The sequence below is a fragment of the Hemitrygon akajei genome, chromosome 4 (genome assembly GCF_048418815.1).
Source record: "Hemitrygon akajei chromosome 4, sHemAka1.3, whole genome shotgun sequence".
Classification (NCBI taxonomy): Eukaryota; Metazoa; Chordata; class Chondrichthyes; order Myliobatiformes; family Dasyatidae; genus Hemitrygon; species Hemitrygon akajei.
The window spans coordinates 124,973,446-124,988,623 of NC_133127.1; the positions used below are offsets into that span (position 1 = coordinate 124,973,446).

Consider the following 15,178-nt stretch of genomic DNA (forward strand, 5'->3'; position numbering starts at 1 on the left):
AAATTTGAAGATCTGGAGAGAAAATTACTTGGAAGATTTACACAGTATGACGAACGTTTGAAATCACTCGAAGAAAAGTTCCTGACCCTTTCACGGGAATCAAAAGAACAACAAGCAAGCATTTTGGTTCTTGAAGAAGCCGCTCGTAAGAAGGATCGTATAATCGAAAAAATGCAAGAAGAGCAAACTTCGACGATCCAACAGATGGATCGTTATAAAGTTAAAATTACTGATTTGGAAAATCGTTCTCGAAGACAAAATCTTCGGTTAATTGGGATCCCGGAAAAATTTGAAAGCGGTGATCTGACCGTTTTCTTCTCTAAATTTCTAGTGGATGTCCTGGGCGCAGAAGTCCTGGATAACCCCCCGATAATCGATCGGGCTCATCGGGTCTCCAGATTTCAGGCAGATTCAAGTCTGAAACCGCGGCACGTAATTCTTAGAATCCATTATCCTCATATCAAAGAACGTCTGATCCGTGCGGCTCGTAAAAAAGGTATGATAACCTATCAAAATTTTAATTTTCGCATTCTGGAGGACTATAGCCCGGAGGTATTACGGGCTAGGCTGGCTTTCAGATCGGTTATGTCGAATTTTCACCAGAAAGGCTACAAGCAAGCGTTGCTGTTTCCAGCACACCTGAGAGTCACCCTTCAAGATGGATCTTTTCGGCTGTTTAAATCGCCAGCGGATGCTCAAGGTTTCCTGGAACAATGACATTTGATCGGGCTGACCAATGTAATTTAGCCTATAGATTTGGATCTGTTATAGATTGACGTTTGGGGTTTTTTTTTGATACGGTTCACATGTATTTCTTACATACGGTTAAAGCTCTCTTTTTTTTTACTGGGCTTATACTGATTTTATATTTTTATATATTATTAATCGATTAGCGTTGAAAATGACCTATTAGGGTTATTTTTTTGTCTTTTTTAAATCGATATACGCTCTTTTTTTACACTGTTAGCATTTGAATATTAAGATTGGGAAAAAATAAAATGGCGTTTCTTCTTCCCGACAGACTCCAGTGTTTGTAGCGTCATAACTGTTTTGATGTGTTTGAAAGTTTTAAACTTTCATTTATTGTTTTAATTTTTTTTTAACCCTTTTGTTTATATACATTTATAACATTAATTTTATATTTTAACTTTTGCTATATCAACCCTTTTTTATAATGTGGGTTGTTTGTATTTTTTTTTAACTTTGTTTCGTTTGAGTTGCCGTCTTGAGACAAGGGGGTAATTTTAGTATTAGATCGCTTGCTTGCCTCTGTTTGGCTTTTTTCCTGGGGTTTTGAGGGTGGTGGGAGGGGGATTTTTCTTTTTTTTCTTTTTTTTTGCTTGCTTTTTGCTTAGTTTTATTTCATGGGCTTATATGAAACTACAAAAATGGCTGCAGTGCTGTGACTTCCGGTTTCCCTTTGAACTTACTTCCCTCTTCCGGGTTCATGAGTTCACTTTTCTTTTAAACCTATATGTTAACTGTAATATATATTGTCAATATGGATAAGACTATTAACTTTGTTTCTTGGAATACTAATGGTTTAAATCATCCAATCAAACGGAAAAAAGTATTCAAAGTATTCCATAGAATGAATGCTAATGTTATTTTTGTACAAGAGACTCATGTAAGGAAGGTGGATAGTCAGAGGTTGTTTAGGTTTTGGAAGGGCCAACAGTATCACTCAAATTCGCAAGCCAAAGTGAGAGGTGTTTCTATTTTTATAGGCTCATCAACTGCTTTTATACATCATGAAACAATTTCAGATCCGCAAGGTAGATTTTTGCTTATTACTGGTTTACTTTTTAATCAAAAAGTTGTTTTAGTTAATGTTTATGCTCCAAATATTGACTGTCCTGAATTTTTTAAATGCTTATTTACATCCTTTCCTAATCTGAATCAATATAGATTGATAATGGGCGGGGATTTTAATTGTTGTCTAAACCCTTTGATGGATAGATCCAAGCCCACTCAAACTTTTCCGAACAAATCGGCTTCTCTTATTAATTCTTTTATGATTGATTCAGCTATTTGTGAAATTTGGCGTTTTCTACACCCTAATGACAAAGAGTTCTCATATTTTTCCCATGTGCATCATAATTACTCAAGAATTGATTACTTTTTCATTGATCAGCATTTACTTATAGACGTTATGGATTGCAAATATGACTCTATTGCTATATCTGATCATGCACCTTTGAAGTTATCTATTAAGGTGACGGATTCATATATTAGTAATAAAGGTTGGAGGTTTAATCCTGTTTTACTGCAGGACTCTGACTTTGTTAACTTTATTAAACAGCAAATTGATTTGTTTTTCTCAATAAATTCTACAGCAGACATCTCTAGTGGAATTCTGTGGGATACTTTTAAGGCATATATTCGTGGACAGATTATTTCATTTTCTGCCGGAGTTAGGAAACGAACTAATTCTAAAATATTAACATTAGTTGATAAAATTAAGGCAATTGATAAGATTTACTCATTGACCCCTAGTAAAGAACTTTATAAAGAAAGGGTGGAACTTCAAATGGAGCATAGTTTATTATTAACCTCCTCGATTGAAAGTCAGTTAATTAAATCGAAAGCTCAATTTTATACATATGGAGATAAGTCTGGTAAACTACTAGCTAACCAATTGAAAATTGTTTCGGATAAGCGACAAATTACTAAGATTCGCAAACAAGATGGTACTTTGACGATTGATCATAAAGAGATAAATAAAGCCTTCCAAGATTTTTATAATTCTTTATATCAATCAGAATGTACTAAAGACTCTTCTATAATGAGTGAATTCTTAAGGAAATTGAATATTCCAAAAGTAACTGTTGAGGATAGTGCATTTTTGGACACACCTATTACGGAGTCTGAAATAGAAAAGGCTATTTTCTTAATGAACTCGGGTAAAGCTTCGGGTCCAGATGGTTTTTCTGCAGAATTTTTTAAATCCTTTTCTTCTATACTTTCTCCTTGGTTTTGTAAAATTCTTAAAGATGCATTAAGTATAGGTAAACTACCACAATCTTTTTATGAAGCTTCTATTTCCTTAATTCTTAAAAAAGATAAAGACCCCACTGAATGTGCATCCTATCGGCCTATATCTTTGCTGAATACGGATTTTAAGATTTTTAGTAAAATTTTGGCTATTAGATTAGAAAATATATTGCCTCGGATTATTTCTGAGGATCAGACTGGATTTATTAAAAATCGCTATTCATCTTTTAACATTAGAAAATTAATTAATATTGCTTATACCTCTTCATCTAAAATCCCAGAATGTGTCATTTCCTTAGATGCCGAAAAAGCATTTGATAGAGTCGAATGGTCATATTTATTTAATACTTTGCAACATTTTAATTTTAGTTCAAAATTTATATCATGGATTAAATTAATATATCAGAAACCTTTAGCTTCGGTCTTCACTAATAATCAAAGATCCCCTTTTTTTCAGTTATTTCGGGGTACAAGGCAAGGTTGTCCTTTAAGCCCTTTATTATTTGACATTGCTTTGGAACCCTTGGCTATAGCTATTCGTGAATCACCCAATATTTTAGGTATTACCCGTGGGGAGACGATGTATAAGGTATCATTATATGCGGATGATTTGTTATTATATATATCTGACCCTGAAAGATCTATTCCTGCTATTTCTTCTTTGCTTGCTCAATTTAGTAATTTTTCTGGATATAAATTGAATTTTAATAAGAGTGAACTTTTTCCATTAAATATGCATACTTCAATTTATAATCAGGTACCATATAGAATTGTTACAGACTATTTTACTTATTTAGGTATTAAAATTACTAAAAAACATAAAGATTTATTTAAAACTAATTTTTTGCCTTTAATAGATCAAATTAAGCAACTTGCTAATAGGTGGTCCCCACTATCTTTGTCTTTGGTAGGTATAATTAATGCCATTAAGATGATGATACTACCTAAATTTCTATATCTATTTCAAGCATTACCAATTTTTATTCCTAAATCTTTTTTTGATATAGTTGATTCTAAAATATCTTCGTATTTGTGGCAGAACAAAAATCCTAGGTTAGGTAAAAAATATTTACAGAAGCCTAAGAAGGAGGGCGGTTTGGCTCTACCAAATTTAAGATTTTACTATTGGGCAGTTAATATACGGTATTTGATATTTTGGATACAAGAATCGACTACAGTTGCTGGCCCACAATGGGTAAATTTGGAATGTAAATCTGTGCAAGATTTCTCATTGATCTCAATCTTAGGATCTTCACTTCCTTTTTCGTTATTCAAAACGAATAAACAGATAACTAATCCTATAGTCAAGTATACATTACGAATCTGGTTTCAATTTCGTAAATTTTTTGGTTTGAATAAGTTTATGCTGTCAAGTCCTATAACATCTAATTACTTTTTCCGACCATCATCTATAGATCAAGCCTTTTTTTTAATGGAAAACAAAAGGTATAACATGTTTTCGTGATCTGTTTTTGGATGATAACATTATGTCCTTTGAACAGTTATCTAATAAATATAATTTATCTAAAACCCATTTTTTTAGATATCTACAAGTTAGAAATTTTTTATATAATGAACTAAAGTCTTTTTCAAAAGAATGTCCATTGGACATTACAGAAAGAATTTTAGCTCTTAATCCTTGTCAAAAGGGCTTAGTAGCTATCATTTATAATATGATTATGAATGTACAACCAGATATATCAGAAAAAATTAAGAAGGAATGGCAGGAAGAACTGCATTGCCCTATATCTATTGAGCAATGGGAAAAAATTTTATTATTGGTAAACTCATCCTCTATCTGTGCTAAACATGCTCTAATACAATTTAAGGTTGTACATAGAGCTCACATGTCTAAAGATAAACTTGCTCGATTTTATTCTTATGTTAATCCAACCTGTGATAGATGTCATTCTGATATAGCTTCGTTGACTCATATGTTTTGGTCTTGTCCTTGTTTACAAAACTATTGGAAAGATATTTTTAATATTATTTCAAGAGTCTTAAATATTAATCTCCAACCACATCCTTTTACCGCAATTTTTGGTCTACCAATGATAGATAATAAGTGTTTATCCGCTTCATCCCAACGAATGATTGCATTTGTTACACTAATGGCTAGAAGATCTATTTTATTGAATTGGAAAGAAATTAACCCTCCAACTGTATTTCAGTGGTTTTCTCAAACTATTTCCTGTTTGAGTTTAGAAAAAATTAGAAGTGTGGTTTTTGATTCTTCAGTTAAATTTGAAGAAACTTGGAGACCATTTATTCAACATTTTCATATGAATTAAATGGTCTGATCCTGAACCTTATTGCTACTATCCTGAATTGTGTGGATGGAGGTTGGGAGTCATTGGCACTACTGTATGTATCTAACATTATGCGATTGCCCATGTTGGTTAGTTTTTTTTTAAGTTGTTTTTTTTTGGGGGGGGTTTTCTTTTTTTTTCTCTTAATCCCTTTACATTATACTATGAGTTTGAGAGACTCTATGTATTGATTAATATATATTTGATTGTTAATTAATCTATTATGTACTCTCAAATGTTTTGTACTAATATTTTTCTTATGTTTTTCTTAAAAATTAATAAAAAGATTTGAAAAGAAAGAAAGAAAGAAAGGTTATGAACATTTTCATAATAAATAAAAAGACAAAAAATTTAGAATGGGATAAGAATTTCACTTCCAGTAATATGAAGGCAAAATTCCGGTACTTCTGGTAACATGGATGAATACAGGACTGAAGGTGTTATTTTTGAATGCTCGCAGTATATGGAATAAGGTAGATGATTTTGTATAAAAAAGGACATGTTACACCTGAACCTAAAGGGGACCAATACCTTTGCAAGCAGCTTTGTTAGAGCTATTAAGGAGGCTGTAAACTAATTTGGTAGGGGAATGGATACCGGTGACATAGAGCCAAGAATGGGACATTTGGTATACAACTAGATGCAGTGTGTAGTGAGACCATGGGGAAGGACGATGGGACAAAATTGCAGTCAGTGGGATGTGCTTAAGTGTAACATGGGACAAAATTGAAAAGGGTAATGAATACAGGACTGAAGGTGTTATATTTGAATGCACGTAGTATACAGAACAAGGTAGATGATCTTGTGATGCAATTAGAAATTGGCAGGTATGACCCTGTGGGCATCACTGAGCCATGGCTGAAAGAAGATCATAGTTGGGAGCCTAACATCCAAGGATACACCTTCTATCAAAAGGACAGGCAAGTAATCAGGAAAGGTGGGGTGGTTCTGTTCGTAAAAGATTAAATCAAATCCTTAAGAAGACTTAATAGTAGGATCAAAAGCAGAAAATCTTTGTGGGTACAGTTAAGAAACTGCAAGGGTAAAAAGACTCAGGATATTGCGTACAAATCACAATAGAAGATAGAAAAGGTGCAATGCTGCAATAGTCATGTGGAGGATTCAATATGGAGGTAGATTGGAAAAGTAAGATTGGTGCTGGATCCCAAGAGAAAGAATCTGGAGAATGTTGATCCAATGGCTTTTCAGAGCAATCTGTGGTTGAGCCCAATAGTTTCATAAATACTATTTGGTAAGTTCAATGGCTTCATAATGCTTTTCCATTCATTGATCAAAATAAAAGATCAGCTTGGGACAGTGGGAAATAAGCAGGGGAAAGAATACCTTTAAAATTCCTCCTATAAGGAGAAAAAAAGTACTTAGCCTTAGGTAGAGAATAATGTATTATGTAGGATCACAGGAATTTCATAACGAAATTTGAATAAAAGACTCAGCAATGGAAGTATTTTCAGTTTAAACTCCCACATACATTAATTGGAACAGAAATTAAGTTATTGTTGGTAATGTCCTGCTGCTCCACTGGCCACATAATTATAGCTGTCTCCACTGCCACCCACTGGTAAGAAATTCAATGACTACTGCAATATTCTTGTAAAAAATTTGTAAATATTACATCTTATTCAGATAGGTGTACCCTACCTTTTAAAGAAAGAACAAGCAATATTCACTGTTAAATAGCAATTAGATTTTGAGATGACTGTAAAATCATGCCTTATAATTCTTTCAAATGCATTTAAATGGAAAATCCTGCCTCTCCAGCACTTCACATGCTTTTCTCTCAGTAAGGCAACATGTACAAGGCCCCCACAGACCTACTGAGTCACTAAGTTTCTTTCATGCTTCATTCAGGTGCCTCTGCCATTTTCCTTTCCTTAATTTTACCCTTCATCCATCCTGGAGCATTAACTTGGATTTCTACAAAAGCTTTAATGTAGTATAATATCCCCCAAGACGCCATCATGTCCAAGTTGGGTCTACATCCACTGCAATTTGTCTCCTTTTTCATAAGTGCTCTTCTAATTTATCTTGCCCACCCTTGAAATCACTTTCAAGTTGTTTCAAACGTTAATTCCCTTCTAGATGAATACTCCCTCTCCTGTTTAGTGACTCTCCTCTTTAAACCTGCTGTCATCACTCGTCAAAATTGCTTCAATCCAGAGACATATTTCCTTTTAAATTCAGTCAAGCTCCTTATGCCTTTTTCAATTAATGAATAATTTGGTATAATTTAATAATTGAACCTATTTCAGCCTAATAGCTATATACTTGATGGCACATTAAAAGGTACTGTTTCAAGTGCTGCTCAGGATCCTGCTACATCTGTTTTTCCACTGATGACTGCATACCGGTGCTGCTTCCTGGTTTCATCACCTTCATTACCAACCTGTTCACACTTTTGTTTAGTCCATCTCTAGCCCTTCCCTTGCTTTCTTATTCCTCTGTCTTTATCTCAGAGAACTGGTTTGCAATATCTCTTTGCGTCCACCCTAACATATACATTCCTTTTGATCTCTTCATCATTCTCCTTTCCTGTAGCTGAAAAGACATAGTTACCAACTTTTCCTGTAATGATGAAAGGTCACTGATCTGATATGGTAAACAAATTTCTCTCTACACAGCCAGTGCCAGACCTCTTGAACACTGCCTGAATTTTCTGGTTTGGCTTCATATTTCCAGCATTTGCAGCAGTTATTGTCTTCAACCTGCTCTTCATAGCTCCTGCTCAAAACATCTTCTACGTTTTCATTTATTCAAAAAAGAACAGAAAGCAAGAAGCCTAACTTATGTTCACTAAATTGTTAAACAAATCACCACACAAATGATGATTGATTCTATCACTTTGCATTGTGTGGGATTCATGTTAATTAGTCTATTATTTATTGCACCTATGGAGTCACCTTCCAAGAGTACAGGTGACACAGTATTCATTTACTGAATCCTTACAACTCACTCAAATTAATTGTCAGTGCATCGCAAACCTTCTTACAAGAACAGATACTTCATGTTAAATGACATACACTCAGTGGCCACTTTATTAGCTACAGGAGAGGTATCAAGTATGGCCTTCTGCTGCTGTAGCCAACCCACTTCAAGATTCAATCGGCTGTATGTTCAGATACATTTCTGCATACTATTATTGTAACACAATATTATTTGTGTTACTTTTGTATTGCCAGTCTGGCCTTCCTCCTCTGACCTCTCTCACTAACAAGCCATTTTCTCTGACAGAAGTGGTTTTTCACACCATTCTCTGTAAACTCTAGAAACTTGCGCATGAAAATCTCAGAACAGCATTTACTGAGATATGCAAACCAGCCCATATGGCAACAACAGTTGTTCTACGGTAAAAGTTACTTAGATCACATTTCTTCCCCCATTCTAAAGTTTGGCATGAACAACAACTGAACCTCAACTATATCAGCATGCTTTTGTGCATTGTGCTGCCGCCACGTGATTGGCTGATTAGATATTTGCATTAATGAGTTGCACAGGTGTACCTAATAAAGTGGCCACTAAGTATATTATCTGGTCATTTAAGATTTTCAGCCTCTCAAGGACTTCCATCTTTATGTAATTAAAACAATCCTATTGCAATGACAAATGTGCAGAATATTTAATCAGCATAAGGAGGATTCAAGGTTGACATTTAACCCAAATCCAAATAGATGTCAAATGTGTGCACTTAAATAGATTAACACTACTGATGGCTCTGAAATACAAAGCTGATAATATAACTGTGAGGTAAACAAAAGTTCATGATATCCTGAGTGTGGTGAATGCATTCAGACAAAAATGAATGACATTTATTTGGGGTTTTTAATTTTGTAAAATGTTTTGAAAAACTAATTTTAAAATTTTTTTTAAAAAAATGAATGACATTTTTAGCCTAGTACGTTAGACCAAATTGCTTTAAATGTCTTTATTCTTATGTTTCTATGACAGAGCTCTGGAACTTTAAATCTTTCAATTATTGCAGAAGAAGTTTTTCAGGCCTTTGGGAATACTCAGAGCTTCAAATATCATAACAAGCTCCATGAACCAGATGGCCGAGACAGTACTTGACGACTGTAACAAAACTCAGAACGCTGATATTCATAAAGTGCTTTGTATCAGCTCGAGAGTTAAGTCACAAAATGAACCCCTTGACTAGAACCAAACTCTAACCAAATATGCAATACTATTAGAAAATAACTCATTTGTTATGGTCCTCAATTGCCTCTGCAAAACATAAAATTTATTGAAATTTTTCAAATCAAATGCATACAAAATTAAAAACCTCTGAAAAATCTATTACGTGTGAATCATCAGAATAGCAAACAGCATTTGTCAAGTGAATGATACTGAAAATGTATATAATTCCTAGTTTGTGTGCTGCATTCACAAATACATTTTTAAAATATTATAAAAATACTACATTAAAATATTGTAAGACCAGAAGATAAGGAACAGAATTAAGCCATTTGGCCCATCGAGTCTGCTCCACTATTCCATCATGGCTGATTAATTATCCCTCTCAAGCCCATTCTCCTGCTTTCTCCCTGTAATCTGTGAGCCCTGATTAATCAAGAACCTATCATTCTCCATCTTAAATATACTTAAAGACTTGGCTTGCAAAGCTGGCTGTGGCAATGAGTTCTACAGATTCACCTCTGGCTACAGAAATTCTTCCTCATCTCTGTTCTAAATAGATGTGCCTCTATTCTTAAGCTGTGCCCTCTGGTCCTAGACTCCCCCACTATAAGAAATATCTTCTACACACTGAGTCTGTCTAAGCCTGTTGAAAGGCCTAGATAGGGTGGATGTGAAGAATAGAGGGATGTCCATTTAGAAAGGAGATGAGAAGGAATTTCTTTAGCCATAGGGTAGTGAATCTGTGTAATTCATTGCCAAGGACAACTGCAAAGGCCAGGTCGTTAAGTGTATTTAAGGTGGTGGTTCAGAGAAGTCAAGGTGTGAAAGGTAACAAGGAGAAGGCAGGAGAATGGGGTTGAGAAGGAACTGAATCAGCCACGATCAAACAGCAGAACAGATCATTAGCCAAATGGTCCAATTCTGCTCCAATGTCTTCTGGTCAAATATATACCACGACTTTCACCTGTTCATCCTCACCCTTTAGAATTAAGTATACCCGATCAGAGACATCCCTGACCCTGGCACCTGGGAAGCAACATACTATCCAAGTGTCTCTTTCAGATCCACAGAATCAGCTGTCTTCTCCTCTAATTATGGAATCCCCTATCACTACGGTTCTCCTTTTGTCTCGTTTCCCTTCTGAGCCACAGAGAAAGACTCAGTAAAAAAAAATATACGTTTTCCTCAGATATTTGAAATCATTAAATTAAATTAGCATGATTCTGCTTAATGTGCACTACAATCTAAAGTTTGTCTCTGAATAATCCTTGCATGTTGCTAGCTCTAGATGCTAAATGAATTGCTGCTGTTGTTGCTAAGTTCTTCTCTGTGCCTTGTGGTGCATCAGCGGCAACCTTGCCACTTCTTGAGCATTTGTCCGCTTTTCACGAGGCCAAGTACCCAACAGCAAGCGCATTTCAATAATTCAAAAAAAACTATGTAAAAATAATGTTTACAGAGTGTCTGAACACTGTAAGCCTGTTAATATCTAAAGTTTGCTGATGGCAGCAGGAGTCTTTCCTAGTCTCAGACACCATTAACATGAGGATGTCTGTTAATGACTTAATGTCTGTTGGTCACTTTGAGAGCTAGGTTGATGTATTCTTTCTTCGTGTCTGTCTCAAGTTGGCTTGATGGATAATCTTTTTTGCATTTGGCTTTATCACTTATATGTAATATTAATACTATTTGTAGTCTGGGAATGTTATGTCCAAAACATTGGTGGATCAATGGATAAGGTGTGACCATTAAAGTATTTAATTCATGTTTGATTGAAAGAAACAAGGCTGAGTTAATGGCAGGAGAACAAAAGATCAAAGAGTTTAACTGTCTCAGTGTGTCTTCTTATGCTTGTGAAACTCGTATTTGTGGGGTACCTTCCTTGGGTTCATCGGACTTCAACAGAGGACCAGAAATTGTGATCAGTGCTTGTGACCCAGAGGTGGATTCATGAGTGAGTCAGAATGCAGAGTTCCTCCGACAACAGCGGCAATCAAGTGGTGACTGAGAATTGTGAGCACAGAAATCTTAGTGACTTAGCACGTAATATTTTCTGTGGTTTCTTTGTGCTTTCTATTTTATGATAATAAATTAAGTTATTTTGCAGTGCTTTTACACTTATTACCACATCTCCTGGATGTTCGAATAGTTTGGGTCTGATCAAGCCCATTACAATAGCCATCAAAATGACCCAGAACAATTCTACATAATTATTAAAATACAGGCTCATGTAGTCATTAGAGTTGTAGAAATTCATCCTCACTGAATTTATTAAAAAGCACTTTGCTTCACTACTTCCTGCAATGAACTTGACTTTTAAATGGGAGCAGCCTGTTTTGTTTCTCTACCGTAAAAAGTAAAAAATGTTAAAAGTTCAATAAAGGAAAGATATAAATAAACAGCATGACAAGCACTCACAGATTGAATCTTTTCTCATCTTGAACTGGAACTGTTCTACAGGCCAGAAAATCATATATTATAAGATTTTATTTCCCTGTGCATAAGCTTTTCATTGTTATTTCTGTATAAATAATATTATATTAATAAGTTATGACTACAATGTGAACACCTAACTGTAGTCATTAAAAAAAATCACTAGTATGGTTTCAAGATCACAAACTGAAAACTGCAGCAATGATCACTGGTCCTTTTGCTCTTCCACTCCCATCAATCATTCCCCTTCTTAGAGCACATTCTCATACAACTACAGAAGATACAACCCTATTCTTTCACCTTTTCCCATTCTACCACCCTGGTTGTGCCAAGCCTTTCCAGGTGAAGCAGTAACTCACTTGGACTTGAATGGTCAAATGTTTTTGTAGAATAACAGTGGTCACCAGTTTAATTCTCTATCACACAACTAGCCTATCTGTCAAAGACAGGAGCAAAAAATAAAACACTGGAAGAACTCAGTGGGTGAAGCAGCATCTGTTGGTGACAAGGGATGGTTAATATTTCAGGCTGAGACATTGTATCAGGACTGGCCTGTCTGTCTGTGGCTCCCAATATTGTTATAAGGAGGCCAAATGAAAGCTTGAAGAAGAAACTACTCATCTCCCAGACAGGCACAAAACAGCTGTCTGGAGTTAATAATGAATTCAACAATTTCAGGTGTCATTTCTGTTGCAAGTCATCCATGATAGCTCTCGCCATTAGCAAAGCCTGCTTTCCTGGGAACATCTTACAGCCCAACATTTCTCAACTTTTCACACATCCATTTGTAGTATTACATTTAATTGTCCCCTTTAACCCATCGACTGACAAGATGACCTCTTTAAGTTATCACCAAAACCCTACCTTCACTGTGTCACAATTGTCCCATTGTGAATCCAATCCCCATCCTGTCAGCTAAAACTTCATCACAACTCAGTCCATTGGTGCTGCCTGATCTGCTGAGTTCCTCCAGGGGTGTGTATATGTCTGTGAGTGTGTGTGAGTGCGAGTGTGCGTGTCTCTCTCTCTCTCTGTCTGTCTCGAGATTTCAGCAGCTGCAGAATCTCCTATGTGGACCTGAAGTTTCGGCTGATTCTCTTGCCACAGATGTTGTCAAGCTTGCTAATAACAATCGCTTCTGGTCTGTGCTGATTTTTGGCATTTCACAACACCAGAGATCGGCTTACATGAAAAAAGCTCTGCAAAAACAAAGCAAAATAATAAAGTAATGTTCATGGAAATCTGATGCATAGGGGAAGAAGCTTTCCCTAAAGCATTGAGTGTGTGCCATTAGGCTTCTGTACCTTCTCCTAGATTGTAGAAATGAGAAGCGGGCATGTCCTGAATAGGTGAATAGATTTTTTTTGGCAAGGAAAATTTTCAAGACAGGAATTCTTAATTGGGAGAAAAAAAACTATTTTCTATTTATCGGCGTCAAATCATGTAGCAACATTAATGAAGTTAAATTAATCATGTGAAATCAGAACTACTCTCTTGATTGAAGTTTATAGGAATAATTAAGATTCTTAAAATCTCAGTTTGATGATTTGCACAGAACACTCACCACTACTCCAAATTGCTCTGGTTCTGACAAATTATTGTAATCGTCCTTGAAATGTGCCAAGGTAACCACCTGTTCCTGTTCTGGTAGATGGTGCAGCAAATTCTGTTGACAAAGGAAAGAAATAATATAAAGGATGCTTTGTTAAAGTGTTTTGTTGCCTCCAAATCGTCTGATACTGAGTGATTATTTAAATGACATTTTAATACATCATAGGCAAGTTGTGGAGGAATCCCGAAATTAAAATCAAGTGATGAAAAACAGCTATCAAAGAAATATCATGAGAATGAAACTACTTGCAGGAGATCAAACACAATGTAACTATGGAAATATCACAAATAGAATGATCAAAAGAATAATTTCTAATAATTAGATTAAAGTGATTATTCTAGGTCAAAATCATACCAAACAAAAATCACTTCAACTTTGACATGAGACTAAATAACAAATGCCCCAGTCTGCATTTTAGAAGCCAACATGCAGAATATGAAGTACTTAGACTGGATAGGAGTACACTTAGAACTCAGTTAGATAATGAAATAAAAGTATGGGCTTGCTCAGGCAAAGAAGAACTATTAGAAACTTTGATGCAGTGTGCATGGTCAAATTTCTACAATTTGCAGCAAAGTACTGAGTAAAGGGCCAGCAGCTGGTGTAGGGGTATCTGCACCAGACTTCAAGGCGAGTGGTCCCAAGTTTGAATCCAGCTGGCACCTTGCACGCTTTCCATTCGTGCAGGGTTAAGCTTCGAGCTAGTAACTCAGCCTCATAAAAAACAGACAAATGCTAAAGAAATGGCAAGGTTCTGCCCAATGTGCCAAAAGGTGCAAAGAGGAACAACACACTGAGTAAGGGAGGACACAGAGACTATATGTAATGCCCTGGTTAAGATTTCTACTGCTATGCGGTGAGATATTTCATTTTAACAGTTTTTGGTAAAAGTAGTGTGCCCTGCTGCTAAGTGTTTTGGCTTCAGCTAAAGGTAAAGAGCCATGTTATGTCAGCCAGTCAGGATTGTGGGATGTAAAGCTAGGTGAGAAGAGATTTCCGAAAGACAGTAGTCTGGTTTGGGGTCCTTTTGGGTGGGAGCTGCGGAGGGGGGCACATGGGAAGATGCCGCAGAATGCAGTTGGAAGGAGAATCCCTGTTACAAGAAGTGTTTCGTGTAGATGAATGGGTCCAAGGAGGAATGGCCAATACTCCTGAGAGAGCCAGTTCATTCAATATGGTCTTTGAGGGAAATTCAGACTGTAGCAGGTGCTGTCATGCAGACTGTGGGTCCAGAAATGAGCTCCAGCGTTTATGTGCACATTGCACTGGTTTAACTATAAGGGCCCATCTATTTTTCTTTTCTGTAACTGTAAATTTGGTAAATATACAACTGTGTATTTACACAGCATTCACTCAAAATTATTTACCTTTTTTTTAATTCACCTTTATTTATCGCTCTGGTTAAGATTTTTACTGCTAAGCTGTAGGTATTTCATTTTAGCGGTTCTGTACGAGCAGCCTGTTCTGTTTTCAGCCGTGGGTTTGAGCTAAAGTTAAGGAGCTATGTTGTTCAGCTTAGGAATGTTGTGTCACCCAATCAGGATGGTGGAATTGGGAGAAGGATCAAGAATGCTGGGTGGAGAGGATTTTGTGACGGACACTGGTGTGGGTCAAGGTCTTTTTGGTGGGAGCTGGGAGAAGCCGGGGGTAAGATCACTGAGGATGGTGTCCCTGTTGC

At 36.0% G+C, this 15,178-nt stretch overlaps 1 protein-coding gene across 1 annotated transcript in view; it reads right to left on the reverse strand.

Annotated features, from left to right (window-relative positions):
- Positions 1–15,178, reverse strand: part of LOC140726616 (protein diaphanous homolog 3-like) — a 567,224-nt gene that overhangs the window by 245,374 nt on the left and 306,672 nt on the right. Inside the window, exon 20 of the mRNA XM_073043216.1 lies at positions 13,453–13,554. Coding sequence (XP_072899317.1) covers positions 13,453–13,554 — 102 coding nt within the window. The remainder of the gene's footprint in view (positions 1–13,452; positions 13,555–15,178) is intronic.